Here is a 17,215-nt window from a genome sequence, read left to right as displayed (position 1 = left end):
AGGGTGGTATCTGTGTGTATGTATATATGTATGTATGTAGGTATGTATATGTGCCTGTGCACAATACAAATGCTAATCAAAATCCATTTTTCTCCTTTAGCTTCTTGAAAATGTTATGATTGCTATGAAAAAGAAATGCAAGAGATGGCAATATAGCTCATTACTTTTTTTTTAATACAGTAAGATTATTTCTTCTTGTTGATTAATTTATTGACAGTAGCTTCCAAATAATATTCTTGGTTTTTTTTTACTATCTATTTTATGTGTACTTTAATTAAACACTCTAATGGTTGGTTGGCAATGTTGGCAGTTGCCAGAGAATCATAAAATATTTAAGTTGGAATCTACTTAAATAATCATATACTATAACAGATGAGATGAGAAAGTAAACTCCATGGAATTTAAACATTTTTAAGGCCACACATCAGTGTGGTAGTTTACATTCTTAAGATCATTCCTCCTTTTCTTAATTGTAGCAGTGCTCATAAACTTAGGCATTATCTTAGAGCTTTCAAAGTATTTTAAAGCAATAACATCTCATTCTCTTTTTAGGTAGTTATTAGGAGTAAAAGTGGAGAGATCTTGTATCGTATTTCACCATGGGCGAAGTATGTGACTCGTGAAGGTGAAAATGTGAATTATGATTGGATACACTGGGATCCAGAACACCCATATAAAGTGAGAACAACAAATCTTTAAATACATGCTTGTTCCAATATTTCTAGGAAAATTAATTTTTATTTTTATACCTTTTATAGTAATGTTCAACTTCTCTCTTCTCTGCCAGTTTTATATTTTACATCATAGTGTACCCGATATGCTCTACACATTATCAGAGTCCATCATCTGTAGCCAGTAAAATATAGTAGTGAGTTCTTGTTTTATCATGTGTTACTGAAATTAGGAGGAGGGAAAAAGAAAACTAAATCTCTACATACTGACCTGTAAGGGATACTGCTTTTTTTTTTTTTTTTTTTTTTTTTAAACCACAATTTCTGTTTCATCATGGAATCTTCAGTGAGGTAATATTTCTCATTGTCATGAGTTAGAAGCAGGATCAATGTCCTTAGGAACAAGGAATAGGGAAGATACCTCATGAATATATTATTTAGGGTTATTTTCAAGGTTTCTATGTATGTTTGAACTCACATCTCTGTCTTTTAAGTTATTGGAGCATGTTGATAAATGCTTTGCATTTGATAATTATGTATGCATTTTAAGCTCTTATGTTTTCTTTAAGGCTCAATGATAAGGTATAAGCCATTGCATGATTACTCTTTTCAAACAGATCCACTAATATGGTTCTAAAAAGGAATTTACTTTTAAGAGAAAAATTTAATGGATGTAGCCAAATGCCTTTTATATGCAAAAACAGTTCCAAACTGGTTGACTGAGTTGATTCACCATTCCATTTAACATGCTAAATCAGATAGTATCATACCTGCATTTCTGATCTAATTCTTTTTTTTTTTTTTTTTTTTAATTTTTTTTTTCAACGTTTTTTATTTATTTTTGGGACAGAGAGAGAGACAGAGCATGAACGGGGGAGGGGCAGAGAGAGAGGGAGACACAGAATCGGAAACAGGCTCCAGGCTCCGAGCCATCAGCCCAGAGCCTGACGCGGGGCTCGAACTCACGGACCGCGAGATCGTGACCTGGCTGAAGTCGGTCGCTCAACCGACTGCACCACCCAGGCGCCCCTCTGATCTAATTCTTTATGTAATTTTATATTCTGTAGTTTAAGCATTCCAGACCAAAGAAGCCAAGAGGTGTAAGAATTTATGAATCTCATGTGGGAATTTCTTCCTATGAAGGAAAAATAGCTTCTTATAAACATTTTACATACAATGTACTACCAAGAATCAAAGACCTTGGTAAGTAATAACTGTGATTTTTATTCAGATAAAATTTTAATGAGTCTGTTCTCTTATTAGAAAAGCTAATTACAAGTGTCTCTTTTTTTGTGTTAAGAGATTAAATATGTAATAGAAATGCATTTTATTTTAGGCTTCTCAAATTGCCCTGTAATAGTGATAGCATAGAAAAGAGAAATGGAATAAGATAGAGTGTAAGAATTCAAGATATTATTCCAATTTCAATTTTAAGTAATGTGAACTGATGGCTTCCAAATTGTAGATAAATATGTAAGCATAATTACTTTTCTACAGGAGAGAACTTTTATCAATTTAAGTGGTCATTGATTATAGCATGTTCATTTTAGTCTTTTAGGGGAAAAAATCATATATTTTTTTTTAAGGTTACTGGAACTCATTTTGTATCAGAATCTAGGTATATATAGCTCCAGTCAGGATGACTTACTTGACAGATATTTATGGTACATCTTTCTGAGATACATCGTTCTAGATGTTTGTATGTTGGACTGTAATGACATAGATTCTTGTCTTCATGGGAACAGCCAAGAGAGTTTATAGTGTACTGCTGAATTATTGATTCAGTATGCTTTAAATTTGTTATTTTTCTTTTTATAGGTAATGACTTTTTATCATTTCACAGCATATTAGCACCTGCTCCAACAGCTAGGCAGGAAGATAAAGTACATTTAATTATTCTCCTTCTGGTAGGCAGTCTAAACTTTGGCTAGAAGAAAGGTTTGCAACTCACTGTTAAAGTTTTTAGTTGTACATTGCTGTTAATTGTCTGTGATAGTGAAGTCAAATTCGTGAAACCCAAATTAATTAAATGTATGAATAATTTAATATTAATTATATTTAATAGATATTATATTTAAATTGTTATATTTGAGATGTGCTGCCATTTCATACTGTGGTACATTGTTTATGACCCAGATCTTGCAAAAGGTTGGACAGAACAAGGATTCTCTTCTTCTCATTGTTGTGCATAAGTTGAATAGCCCAGTACTCAGAACATAAATGAATCGAAGAATGAGTAATGCCATAAAATTAATAATAAAAACTATAAGTTGGAGCTTGATCATAAGAATGATTTTTATTTTATAATAGAGAAACTACAAACTCTGTATTTTGTTGTAAGATATATAATTGATTTATGCTATCTGAGCAGCAGTTTATACACATATTTCTATCATGATGGAAATATGATAAAGTGAATGAGGTTGTTTTCACAATGAAAAAGCCAGGAATAATAACTTCTCAGCAGATTATGAAGTATAGTTTATGTTACTCTTTAACCATGAATCTCTAATTTGGAATGTGACATTGCAGTTGTTGCAAAATTAATTATGTACTGATATATGTACATGAGAAGCTATATTGACATTAATTGGCCTTTGAGGACAGAGTATTTTCTATGTATATTAGAGAAATGTAGCTTTCAAACCAGTCAAATAATATTTGAAAATTTTGCCAAATTTGAAGATGCAAAAAATATTTCATTTAGTTGTAATTTTAAAAGTCACAAGTTTCTTCTTCTTTGATTATTGGCTTATATTAAAAACACATTAGTAAATACTTTTAAGGTTCTGTGTGGCTATTCGTGCACACATACAACTTTGGAGCAATTGTATAGGTAGAAGAATTAATGCTGGCTTTGAAATAGCTGCCTAGTGGAAACATGGATTTACTGGATATCTTATGTTACATGGTAGAAATAATTGAAATATAAAGAAAAAGGTAAAATAAAAAGTATATGGCATGCAACTGGTTACTTTTATTTAGCTTTCATAATCTTCACTGTGAATATTATAAGTGCAACTGAAGTTTAGCATATGTAGATTGCCATCTTTAATATTCTAAAGTCAAATTAAGAGTATATTTGCATATCATTTATTACTTGTTAAAATGAAGACATTTCAAATAACTAGAGTACCACTCTCAAGAACTAACTGTCCAATTTCGTATTAGAAGGTCAGACAAGTCAAAGATGTTAAAGAAGTAGAACTTTTCAAAGTGATCAAATCCTTTGTATGTAAATGATCGTATGTAAAATTTAATGTCCTTAGAACAAAGATGCTGTGTGTGTGTGTATATATAATTTCTTTTTCATTTATTTTTTTTTAATATTGCTTTTAATTTCTACTTGATCTGTGCCTATATAGGATACAACTGCATTCAGATGATGGCAATCATGGAGCATGCTTACTATGCCAGTTTTGGTTACCAGATCACAAGCTTCTTTGCAGCTTCAAGGTAAAATGAAAGTCTCAATTATAACCATTTTTATTTGAGAAAAATAAAAAAAATAAATAAATAAAAGTAATTTTTACACTTTATGTGATATTGTTTTGTAATCTATTTGGGGGTTAACAGTTTATCATTTTTTTTTTTTTTTAACTACAATCATAGACTCTCTTTTCATCAAGCCTTAGTGGCTAGCCATGATTCAACATTGCTTTTCATGAAATGATTTCTGTTAAAAAGTATCCAGTTAACGTGCTGAAATTGTCATGCATTTGGAGGCCCAAGTCTTAATCAGAAAATCATGCCTCATGGAAGTCATTATTGCTAGAGCTCACATCCTTTACTGGAAAGAGATTGGCTCATGTAGGAACATTACTGAGAAGGCTCTTGGTAGGACATATTACTGCCCACAGAAGGATTGTCCTTCTTTCTGGGCTTAAATCCAAAGAATGTGGATCTCTGGGCAGAAAGACATCAAAGAGTCCTATGTAATTGAAGAGGTATTGACCTGAACATGTCCAACATTGTCTCCATCTCATGGAACTTACACTGTTGTGGCATATAGACATCAATCCAATAATCATACATATTGGTTTAATATAGACACTAATAATCATACATACTGATTTCTATCTGTAATAAAAGCTAGGAAGAAAATGACAGGGTACTATAAAAGCCTAGAATGAGGGGTCTGATCAGTTTAGATTAGATCTGAACTGATGTTGAGACTGACATATAAAACATAAGTAAGAGTGAACTGGGGGAGGAGTAAAGTAGGAATAAGGAGATAGTTTTTCTGGCATAGAGAAAAAATACTGATACTTTTACCTGTTTCTCTATATATTCTCTAATATAGTGAATAAATTACCTGTATTTGTGATCTCTAAATCTTTCATTCCTCTCCTTTCTTGAACTCATTCCGAGTAGGCTTTTCTCCTCTTCATTGAAATTGCTTTTGTCAAGTATACTGATGACCTCCACACTGTTAAGTCCAATGATCAGCTATTATCCCACTTGAACTGTCAGCATTTGGCACAATTAATTACTTGTACCTTGTTAGGACATTTTTCTTTCCTTAGTTTTCAGGAAACTATTATTCTCCTGTTTGTGTATTTCCTATCTCTTTGCTGCTTTTTTTTTTTTTTTTTTTTTTTTTTTTAATTTGCTTTGCTTTTTTCTGACCACTAAATATTGGACCTCCCAGGGTTCAGCCCTTGGTTCCATTCTCTTCTGTATATGTATGATGTACGTTGAGGGTCTCATCAAGGCTCATCCATTCTTATGCCTTAAATATACTTTACATTATATTGGACTCTTCCCTTTCTGTACCTGCCTATACTCAGCTATCATAAAACCTAACCACCTGTAACTTCAAAATATATCCTAAATCTGGCTTCTTCAATTGCTGCCATCCTATTCCAAGTTGCCATTATCTATAACCTGGATTATTTCAATAGCCTTTTAACTTGTCACTCTGTTTCCTCTTGTTCTTCCACCCCTTCCCTAGCCTTCTTTCCTCCATATACATGGGCTACTTTCTGCATGGTGACCTGACTAACCACTTTAAAATAAAAGTCAGATCATGTCCCTCTCTTGCTCAAAACCCACTAACGATTCCCTATCTCTTTCAGTGCAAAAGTCAAAGGCCTTATATTGGTCCATAAGACCCCATGTGTTCTGGGTCTTGGTGGACTCTCGGGGCTCATCTCTTTCTGGATCATTCCACTCTGGCTACACTAGCCTATTTGCTATTCTTCCAGTGTTCCTAGCTTATTAGCTTAACTCTGTCCCCAATACCCTTTATGTCTGGACATCCTATCTTTTAGATATTCACACACCTTGCTCCTTACTTCTTTCAGGTCTTCCCTTGAACATTGCCTTCTTCATGAAACTTTCACTGATAACCCTGTTTAGAATAGCATACCTGCCCTTTCCACCAGTGGCTTTGCTTCATTTTTTCTTTAGAGAAGTTAATGCTGTCTGACATCCCCCATGTTTTGCTTATTTATTTGTAGTCCTCCAATCCTCAAACTAGAATATAAATTCCATAAGGGCAGGGATATTTATTTTGTTCACTGCTGAATCTCAGAGCACAGACAATTTCGTGACACATGGTAGATGGCTTAATAAGTATTTGTTGAAAACACAAATGAATGAAAGAGATTTTAAGGCTATTTATTTACTGAACACGCTGTTCATTGAGTAGAAAAAAGGCTGGGATAAGGAGAGAAAGGGGTAAAGTGTCCTAAATCTAAAGTTATTGGAAGGAGCCAAATTAGGCAGTGCAGTAGGTCCTGATAATGTCCACAGTCTTCATCCTAAGCACAATGGGAGTATAAATATGACTTCAGGTAGAGGATGAAATGATCACATTTTCATTTTTTAAAGATAGTTCTTGCTGCCCAATGTAGTTGACTACCAGGAGACCTGCGATATACTAAGCACTGTACTGCATCATGGTAAACCAGATAGTAAGAGCCTCTGCCCTCAAGGGACATATGATGTAGTGAGGAAGTGAGATAATAAATAATCACAAGGGTGATTGGGTGATTATTTACTTAAAGAGTAAAGTTGATGCTATGGAAGGCCAATATTGAGATTTTACATAGGTTAAGAAAAGCCTTCCCTCTTAGAGGAGTGATTTTTGTTTTCTTTTTCATGCAGACTAGAAAGCTGCTATTAACACAAACGTGTGCCTTTGAGCTACCCATGTTTTCTGCTTGGGTGGTGACAGACATGGCCCATCCTCTTGGCCTTCTGGCACCTGAAGGCATTCCAGTTTGGGAATAAGTAGGTACAAGAGGGATGACCTCACTCAAGATACCAAGGACATTGAAAGAAATACTCCAAGAGACTGCCATTCCAAGCATACATACTCACAGGAATGGCCAGGTTTATGAACAGGGATTACCATGCTCCCCAGGCAAAATAGCCTTGCAAAAGAAAGTCAGAAACTCTGAGTTTAGAGAAACAGAGTTTACTACCTACTGGGGTGCCTGGGTGGCTCAGTCGGTTAAGCATCTGACTTCAGCTCAGCTCTTGATCTCATGGTTTGTGGGTTCAAGCCCTGCATCAGGCTCTGTGCTGACAGCTCAGAGCCTGGGGCCTGCTTCAGATTCTGTGTCTCCCTCTCTCTTTGCCCCTCCCTCACTCATGCTCTGTCTCTCAAAGATAAATAAACACTTAAAAGAAAAATAATTTACTACCTACTAACTCAAAATGTGAATTTTCATTGGGATATGAATCTATGTCTAATAGCTGGATTTTAATTATTTTTTATGGAATGCCTTAAAATTTGTTTACTAAGAAATACTATTCCACTTTGACTTGTACCCAAGTATTATGTCATAGTGCGTTTTCATATTTAAAGTACCTAGTACTGCACTGGTAAAACAAATGATACACAGTAAATGGTTCTTTGATTTAAATATGATATGATTTTGTTTCTGCTTTATTCTTACCTTTAGCCGTTATGGAACGCCTGAAGAGCTGAAAGAACTGGTTGACACAGCTCACTCAATGGGTATTACAGTCCTCTTAGATGTGGTGCATAGCCATGCTTCAAAAAATTCAGAAGATGGATTGAATATGTTTGATGGGACAGATTCCTGTTATTTTCATTCTGGACCTAGAGGGAATCATGATCTTTGGGACAGTCGATTGTTTATCTACTCCAGGTAGGTACATGTAATATGGAAATGTTTTTACTGAAAAAATATTTCAAGGAATATTGCTAAATTCATTGTGTGTGTAGTCTTTCACTGGTATATAACTTGTTAAGCTGATTTTTAAAAATTATGTAAGGAATGTTTACCATATGTATAGACTTTCCTTGTTTTGAATAGCCCATGTATTTGTGGTAAGTTTCATTAAATTTCAGTTTTACCAATCTTAGGCCACTTAAAATATATTGGTTATATGGTCACTCAAAATGATTTATATGAATAATTCTTTAATATCTAAAATAATACTTTATGAAGTTGAATTAACTGTAGCAAGTCTCCTTTTAGTAGAAATATATATTGTATAAAATAAGCAATTTTTTAAAATGTTACTTCATATTTTGCTATCTTAATAATATTGCCATATTCCTGATCACAGCTAAATTAACATAACTTTAATAACAAGTAACATTTATTAGTATGTAATATATCAGGTATGATGCCAAGTGTTTTAGCTATATTAGCTGCATATTTTTTCCTTATTCTGTGTAACAACTCTACTTACACCTGGTAAGTTCTATTGTTAGCATCATGTTACATAAAGGTAAGCTAAAGTTTATTGTTGAAACAGTTAAGATTAAACACATCTCTGACTTCTTTTACTGTTTAAACAGAAGTGTGTTTTAGGTGATTAAATCTAGATAGCTTAATAGGGCAAAATATTTTAAAATATCAAAAATACTCTGTATCCATTATTGATTATAAGTGAAAATATAATGAAAATATGGTGTCAGGAATATAAAAAGTAGCAGAGTATCAACATATAACTAACTTTTTATAATAAATATTTTTGAAAGAATTTAACGAATTTTCTTTTGTATGCTGCATTATATATACATAAACATACATGTATCTGGATGTTTATGTATCTGGATGTATCTTGCTGTAGCAAGTACTTTGACAAAATGAAGGTTTCTAATTTTTCAACATAAATTAGATGACTTTCATATGGAGGAAATTGTTTTGCTTTGCTCTTTCCTGAATGTTATACATTGTTTTGTATTTCGTAACTGTATAGGAATCACTCATGCCAGATGAAGGAGCATAACATATTAGAAAAGACACAAGAGGTAGAAGCGGGTGGCAGGGTTCCAGGCCTAGTTTTGGTCTGGAACAAATCGATTAATCATTCTGGTTCTCAGGTTTTTCATTATAAGAGGAAGCAGAGTTTGGGGGCTAATACAATTCCCTTTGTAAAGGTATTTTGTATCTGTGTCACCTTTTTGAACATTGCTTTTCATACTATGGATGTATAACAAGTAAAAAGGACTGAACCCATGCTAATTCTGTGATATAACTCCACTATTGAGAAAATCTTATAAAAATAGTTTGTGGGCAAGAGATACAATTAATTGTACTCTCTGGTTCATATCTGGATGAATGAGTAGACTCTGTACTATAGAACTGTGCCTTATGAAAGAAATGCATTAAATAGTTAAATTTTTGTGTTATGACACAATTCTTCTGTAGAACTATGTCTTTAAAGAAAAAAACTTTAGGTGGATTTTTTAAATGTTACAAAAAAGATTATTTATTTTATTAAAATATTTATTATAGTGTATTTTTCTATACCTGGAGCTCCCATGGTCCATTAAAAGCCATCCAGTTTTCTAAAGAAAAGAGATTATACATAACTTTTTTAAGAAACATTTGTATTATAGAAATTAAGACATATTTAACATTTTATTTAATACTTGTTTTGTTATGGAACTATTAACCTTTCTCAGGTGCTTGCTTTTGGTAAATAATATATAGCATGATTCTGGCTTATAATTTTTAATATGACTAATTCTTTTGGCTACATTATGTCGTAGAGGCTTAGTACTTTGTAAATATAGTTCCATGTAAAATGCATTTTATTATTCTATATGTTGTTCTGTTTGACAATACTGTACCTACATTTTCCAATTTAAGAGAATTAGTATTTTGTATATAGGTTAATACTATCGGTTATGACACCATTATACAATATAGATAAAACCCTACAAAGCCAATTTAAACAAGTTAAATCACCAAATTTAAACAAATAATTTTTTTAATACTTAGATTGCTCAATATATAAAATAGTAAAGATTCTAAGGCTCTTTGAATTATTTTCTCACTACTGTATACAATTGATTAAAAACTTTATTGACAAAATTTATATTAGCTTGATGAAACTTATCAGGATTTTCTTCCTTCTATTCTGATTAGTTATAACATATGCAATGTGACAGTAACATTGCTTTGCTGCAATGCTAAAGCCTTTTTTATAATCAGCATTTATGTTTTAATTTTTATCCTGCTCTTTTGGTTATTTATTGCTGCTTAACCAGCTCAAAGTTTAGTGACTTCAGATAATAGCAGTTGTTGGGGCACCTGGATGGCTCAGCCAGTAGAGCATGAGACTCTTGATTTCCAGGTCATGAGCTCGAGCCCCATGTTGGGTGTAGAGATGGTTCCAGACCAGCAATTTGGGTATAGATCAAGAGGAATGCTCTTCCTTTCTGCATGTCCGGTCAATTGGAGTGGTTTAATTCAAGGGTGGAACATCCACTTTGTTTAAGGATGGTTCATTCACAGGACTGACAGTTGGTGCTGGCTCTCAGCTAGGAGCTCAGTCATGGCTGTGGGCCAAAGGGCTTCAGTGCCTCTTGTAGCCCACTGCACAAGCTACTTGGACTTTCTTAAAATAGTGAATTCCCAAATGACATTCAGGCTGCCATTTCTTATGGTCTGGATCTAGAAGCTGACACAGCATCATTTCTGCTCTAAACTATATAGATTGAATAGTTATAGATTCAAGGGACAGAAGCATTAAAGAATTTTAGTTCTGTGTTTTAAAATACCCATCTATAACAAGTTTTGACCGCATACAATGAACATACCACTTGACAAATTCAAAAATATATTGAAGTATTTGTCTATGTGGAAATATTATTTTTCAGCTGTATTTCTGTGGTAGAGAGTTTTGTCTGAAATAGGCAAAATTTTTTTAAAGTTTTTTAATGTTTATTCATTTTTGAGAGACAGAATGTGAGGCGGGGGAGGGCAGGGAGAGGGAGACACAGAATCTGAAGCAGGCTCCAGGCTCTGAGCTGTCAGCACAGAGCCCGATGTGGGGCTCGAACTCAGAACTGCAAGGTCATGACCTGAGCTGAAGTCGGATCCTTAACTGACTGAGCCACCCAGGTGCCCCTGAAACAGAATTTTTTTTTTAAAAATATGTACCTTTCATTATGAAAGTAATAATGTCATTGTTGTCAATTAGAAAATATAAAAAGACCCACGTTTTCCAAAATAAAAAAAAAATATTATTCTTAATAAGTATAAATAATATTCTTTGTACGTGAGTGCATTTAATGACTATAAACTCATTAAACATATGTATACACACATGGAAACCTATTACTCTCCCCATGGAAAAGCTACTCTGCCTGTTATTTTGGGTTGATTCCTTACCCAGATAAAATCAGAAGCTACATATTTTAAAATACAAGTTCTTTTCTCCTGCTTATCTTTGATTTGTTGATTAATATTACACTCCATGGAAAAGCATATATAAATATGGTACATGGCTTGTGTAAGGCCTAAGCCTCTTTTTTGAAAACGTGTAATAATTTTGAAATAATTATATTTACTGTTTGAAAAAAATTAATCTTATATAGAATCAGCTTCTGTAAAGATATGTTGCTGATGCTTATTCATCCTATCTATATGTCATAACCTGTCACCGTTTATACTCTCTGATTCAAGTGCCATCATCAAAGTTATCAGAATTAAATCTCTCCGAGTAATACCAGAGATCTGTCTGTGCTATTTCATTACCTGCTATGAATAAATTTCCAATCAAGAGCTGCCCATGTTTTAATTTTCTGTCTACTTGGCTGAACTGCCTTCTAGCCCTGCTAAATTACTAATGACAGTTCATAACAGAGGTTGGGATGTCCTTACTTTAGTTGCTAAAGAGAACCTTCTGACAAATTTGTCATCCATAAGTTTCTGAAGTTTCTAGAGTTAAGAAATAATGGATACAATTTAGAGGTCCAAGTTTTAAATTCTGTTTTGCTTATTCCTCTGGCACTGTGTAAATGCCCTTGATAAAATAACAAGATAACTGCAGATTTGTTGAGCTTAAACAATTGTGCCTTAACTATTACTAAAGCTTCAAATGAGTACCTTTTCTTTGTTGAGTATTTCTCTCAGAGATAAGATATTGAATCTCAAAGGAGATAACATAGTAGAGCTAATGTTCTTTTTTTCTCTGAAATTTACATTTGGGCACAAAGGTATTGTAATCATATTCCTTCAGCATGGGTTCATGATGAAACAACTATTAGGTAGAAAGATATTCTACTATTATCTTGAGTTACTAGAGTTCCTTTTAGGAACAAAAGTAAATCCGGTTTGCTTTTTAGCGTCATAATCACATGGAATGAAATACTCCTTAGTACAGACACTATAATAATTGTGTTTTTAATTGTGGTAGTCCTTTCCATAAGTTAAAATGTGGAAGGAAATTCATGGGGGGGCCTTTCTTGTTTAGAATGGATATCTGTATCTTAAGTGGTCTATGGTATCTTATATGGTTTTTCTTTTTTTAGTTTGTGAATATAGTAAATTCCATTTATTAAATTTTGAAGGTTAAGCTAGTCTTGCATTCCTGGGGTAAACCCTCGTGAACATAGTTGCTCATATTCTAGACAAAATTTTAGTATATTTGTATATAATATTTTACCATGACCAAATCAGTTCTTAACGATGAATCTTAAGGATTATTGTACATTGATGTATTAGCTAACGAGTATATGGTATGGTGTATCTTGATTTGCAAGACTTTTAAAAGCTAAGTATTCAGGACATGATTAGAAACTTGTAATATTATTACTTTAAAGGGAACTTAAAAGGCATGTACTTCTTTGTGGTTTCTTAAAAGCAAAAAAAAAAAAAAAATCAAAAAGTCATGTGTCATGGGGTGAAATAATTTCTCTTTTTATGGTAGTAAAAATGGCCACAATAACAGAAAATAGCATAGAAAAGTTAATGTGTGCAACTAACAGTTTGGTATTATCTGGAAAATTTAAAGATTCATATGTCCTAGGATGCATTGCAAAATATATATGCTTGGGAAACTCCTGAGCATATGCTAATCAGAAGTTTGGGAAAAAATAGACCAAAAAGTCATTCTCTTCAGGGTATGGATAATATTTTAAAAATTAATTTGAAATAATGGTTTTTAAAGAAATTTCTGTGGATTTGGGGAAAATGTCAAGAAAAAAATTTCCATCGTTGTGATTTTATTGCCACAATTTCATTCATAAAAGTTCTTTGCAGGAGTGCCTGGGTGGTTCAGTTGGTTGAGCATCTGACCCTTGATTTTGGCAGGGGTCATGATCCCAGGGTCATGGATTAAGGCCCTCATGGGGCTCTGTGCTGAGAGTGAAGCCTGCTTGAGATTCATTCTTTCTCTCTCTCCTTCTCTCTCTCAGTCTCTCTCTCTCCCTCTCTCTCAGCTCACTCGCTCTCTCTCTCCCTCCACCCCTTGTCCCTGCTTGTGCGTTCTCTCTAAAATAAAAATAAATAAATATTTTTAAAAAGTTCTTTTCATACACATAAATCTTGGAAGTAGTTTTTGGTGAACTTTTAAAAGGGTTTCAGTTTTAGTATTTTGCAAGCCCATTGGTTATAAATATATAAATATAAATAAATATAAATATAGATATAAAATGTAAATATAAATATAAATGAATCCTCTTGTGGTTACCTAACTTCAGGGAAAGTGGAAATATACAAGTCAAATTTTAGCAAAGATGATAGATGATGGAGGGAGTTGGAAAAAAAAACTTTTATAATTTAATAATCCCAGCCATTGATTATCTCATTTATATCTATGTATTTTAGTGAGCTGTTACAGCCAGGAGAAGCATTAAAATCACATATCAAGGTGACTTTTAACTTTAACCAGACCCTTGACTATTTTATCTTTATTTTAAAATTAGTTTCTTTGTGTGTATGAGTTAACAGTGCACTTAACGTGTTACTAAAGTGTCACAAAAAAAGCAATTAATAACTAATACATACATATGGAAATACATAAATGGAGGGATGTATACATATATGGAGGGATGTTGACAAGTTTTCACTGATAGGGCACACAATCAAAAAGTTTACTGATCCCTTAATTAGATCAGTTTTTAGGTAAATTAAGGTTAACATCACAATTTTTTAAAAAAATAATCTATTTTTAGGTTAACATCATACACTTTTTTTAAATTAACTTTTTTTTCTGAATAGTTCATTTATTCTATTGACTATTTAACAAACATGAAATATCTACCAAGCATCATGCCTTTACAGACGTGATATTTTCAATATATTTAAATGTAGCACAAACCCTAAAATAAAATATGTGTTTTTAATTTCTTTGGATCGGTTTCCAAACATTTATATATTTTTTTAACTGAGGTAATACATCATCATTTTAGACAGACAAATATCTGTCCTATTTGCTTTATAAATTTTCAAAAAGCAAACAAATGATTTGTATGAAGCAAATGATAGATGATTAAAAGACAGTTTTGAACATTGATATAGCAAACAGCTAACTATGGCTAAGACAGTCAATCAACAACAAACAAATAATACTCTATTCTTCATTAAGAACATTAAAATCCCACAGTAAGATTGTTGTTAATAGCTTCAGTGAATGCTGGATATGCCATAAAAAGTCTTAACTGTTTTCTTCTTTTATAGTACATTTTCTTTTCCCTTTAGTATTTCTTTGTTGTATAAGCCAGAACCTTATTTCAGCTTGATTAAGGAAAATGGTTAAATCTACTATTTCAAAGAAAGTAGAGTGAGATTCAAAATTCAGACAGGCTAATTCTCTATTTTAAAAAAGATTAAGAAAGTTGCTATATCAATCTAATCTGTCTGGATTTCAGTGTGAATAGTAGAAATGTAGCTTCTCTCACAGGGTTTATGAGATTATTCAGCCTAGCAGAAAGGTTTCTGTCGATGCAGAGCACAGCACAGGGGTGAGGATTTACAGTCTTTGTATGAACTTTGTTCCAGGTATTATCTGCCCCGTTTATTCCCCACAAGTCTAAAATTTAGGTACATAGGGATATTGTGAAAATATCTTGAGTATTTAGGTCTTACTCACCAGTAGCATTCACTTTTTCAAGTCCAAACTCACTTTAAAAGTAGGACAGTTCTACTTGGTAATTTGCCTTAAATTTGAAAATGCTGTGCTCTAAAAGCTGCTTCTTTAGCCTAAGACAATGGTCCATGATAGTGAAAATGGTCTAAAAGTCCCTATTCAATGATTATTCATTTAAATGTGGAAATTTCATGGAGTCTATAATAATAATATCTGGTTTTGTTAATGACCTTTATAAACAAGCAGGTAAAAGGTGACAAAAAATCTATTTCCTGTCTGTGTGTAACAAAACAACTTGTTTAAACATGTCTATTTTCTAGGGAATGGACTAGCAGTTTTGAAGTTACAAAGCAGTATTTCATGGTTTCCTAGATGAATGATTTCCTTAACATTAAGCTGCAGATAAATAATCCATGTTACACTGAGCCAATTATTTTCAGAAAATATAGGTATCTCATAATTTTGGAAGGACACATTTGTAAGTATTACAAAGATTATTCACCTTTGAGAGCTTTCCCCCTACTCATTTAGATTACCAATCAGGCCTATTTGTCTCTAACTCCTGAATTTCCACTCCACATTTTGTGATGGTGAGATATCCCTGTTTGGCTGTACCTCAGGTCTTCAGTCTGTCTTTTTTTTTTTTTTTTTTCCTTTCATTGTTAGTAAGAGAAGCCCTCAGCGTCAGGATTGATTTCATTGTCTCCTTCCAGGCTAATAATATGCCTCCCAAAGATTAGACCTTTGTCTGTGTAGCCTTTCAAAATTCTGTCTGCTGAAAGCATCAGTAAAACTCAGGGGCAGTTAGAGTTAACATTTTCTCTCAGTGCTTCAGGAAACAAAACAGCATGATAGCTAACTGTTCTGAAACTTGAGATCTTTTCCTAGTACTGTGTTAGGGATAGCAAATGGGCCCAACTGGATGTCCAGGTGTATTCACCTGGTCTTTGTTGTCTGATGATAATCATGATGATTACAGTGGTGGCCATTGTTAAGGAACATTCCATTTGGAGGCAGTTGGTACTTTACATATATTATTGAACTTCCTTCTGTGATTACCTGATATAAAATGACTCCTCCAAGAGCACCTGAGTGACTCAGTCCATTAAGTATCCCTTGATTTTGGCTTAGGTCAGGATCTCACAGTTTGTGAGTTCCAGCCCCATGTCAGGCTCTGCCATTGACAGAATGGAGCCTGCTTGGGATTCTCTCTCACCTCTCTCTCTGCCCCTCTGCTTGTGCAATCTCTCTCTCTCTCACTCTTTCTCTCTCTCTCTCTCTCCCTCTCTCAAAATAAATAAATAAATATTTAAAAATAATTAAGTAAAATGACTCCTCTCGTCCCCCACCATTCCTTCTCTCCTTTTCATGTCTAATTTTTGTCCATTGTACTTATACCCACTCTGTGACATTCTAAATATTGTTTTTAATTTTTAATTAAATATTGTTTTTTATTTTAATTTTTAATATTAAAATTTAATTTTAATTAATATTTTTAATTTTATTAATAATTTTAAAATTAGTTTTAATTTTCTTGTTATATGTATTGTTTATATATTAAATATGGACATAAAGTTAATAACTCCTTTTTATAGAATGTATTTTATTTACAGTAAGGCAATCTCATGCTTTCCCTGTCTTATAAGGTTTTCACTAACAAATTTGTTTTCCATGAAAATGACACTGTACCATATTGATTCAGTGGGGTTGCCTTTCTTTCAAACTGAATTCAATGGAGGAGCCTACAAAAGATTATACACACATACATACATATAGATGTATACACACATACATAAGTATAGTTATATGTATGTATACATATACATATAGATGTATGTACATATGTATGTACATATAGATGTATGTACATCTATACATATACATCTATATGTATACATCTACATATAGATGTATACACACATACATATATATAGTTATATGTGTATATTATATATGATATATAATGTAGTTACATACGTATATAATATATAATATTGTTTATATATATAATTAAATAGATAAGATCTGGTATAATATGAAAGAGATGGTTTTGGAATTAGGTGACTTGGATCTTGAACTGAGTAGGTTAGCACTTGAATCTGTTTCATGTATAAAGAACTCATAATGATATTATTTATGTGCCACAGGGCAGATGTTCAAACTATTTTAAACAGTAATTGAAAATGTGTGGTGAACTAGAATATAGACTGTTAAGGAAAGTTTGGAGACGTACT

General features: G+C 32.9%; 1 protein-coding gene across 1 annotated transcript in view; it reads left to right on the top strand.

Moving 5' to 3' along the window:
• Nucleotides 1-17,215, top strand: part of GBE1 (1,4-alpha-glucan branching enzyme 1) — a 267,734-nt gene that overhangs the window by 126,772 nt on the left and 123,747 nt on the right. Inside the window, exons 4-7 of the mRNA XM_078452902.2 lie at nucleotides 553-678; nucleotides 1,739-1,874; nucleotides 4,037-4,127; nucleotides 7,586-7,795. Of these exons, the coding sequence (XP_078309028.1) occupies nucleotides 553-678; nucleotides 1,739-1,874; nucleotides 4,037-4,127; nucleotides 7,586-7,795 (563 nt within the window). The remainder of the gene's footprint in view (nucleotides 1-552; nucleotides 679-1,738; nucleotides 1,875-4,036; nucleotides 4,128-7,585; nucleotides 7,796-17,215) is intronic.

This window comes from Panthera onca, chromosome C2, assembly GCF_046562875.1.
Source record: "Panthera onca isolate mPanOnc1 chromosome C2, mPanOnc1 haplotype 2, whole genome shotgun sequence".
Taxonomy (NCBI): Eukaryota; Metazoa; Chordata; class Mammalia; order Carnivora; family Felidae; genus Panthera; species Panthera onca.
The sequence above is the reverse complement of the archived record's forward strand: the minus strand, read 5'-3'. Positions and strand labels throughout refer to the sequence as shown.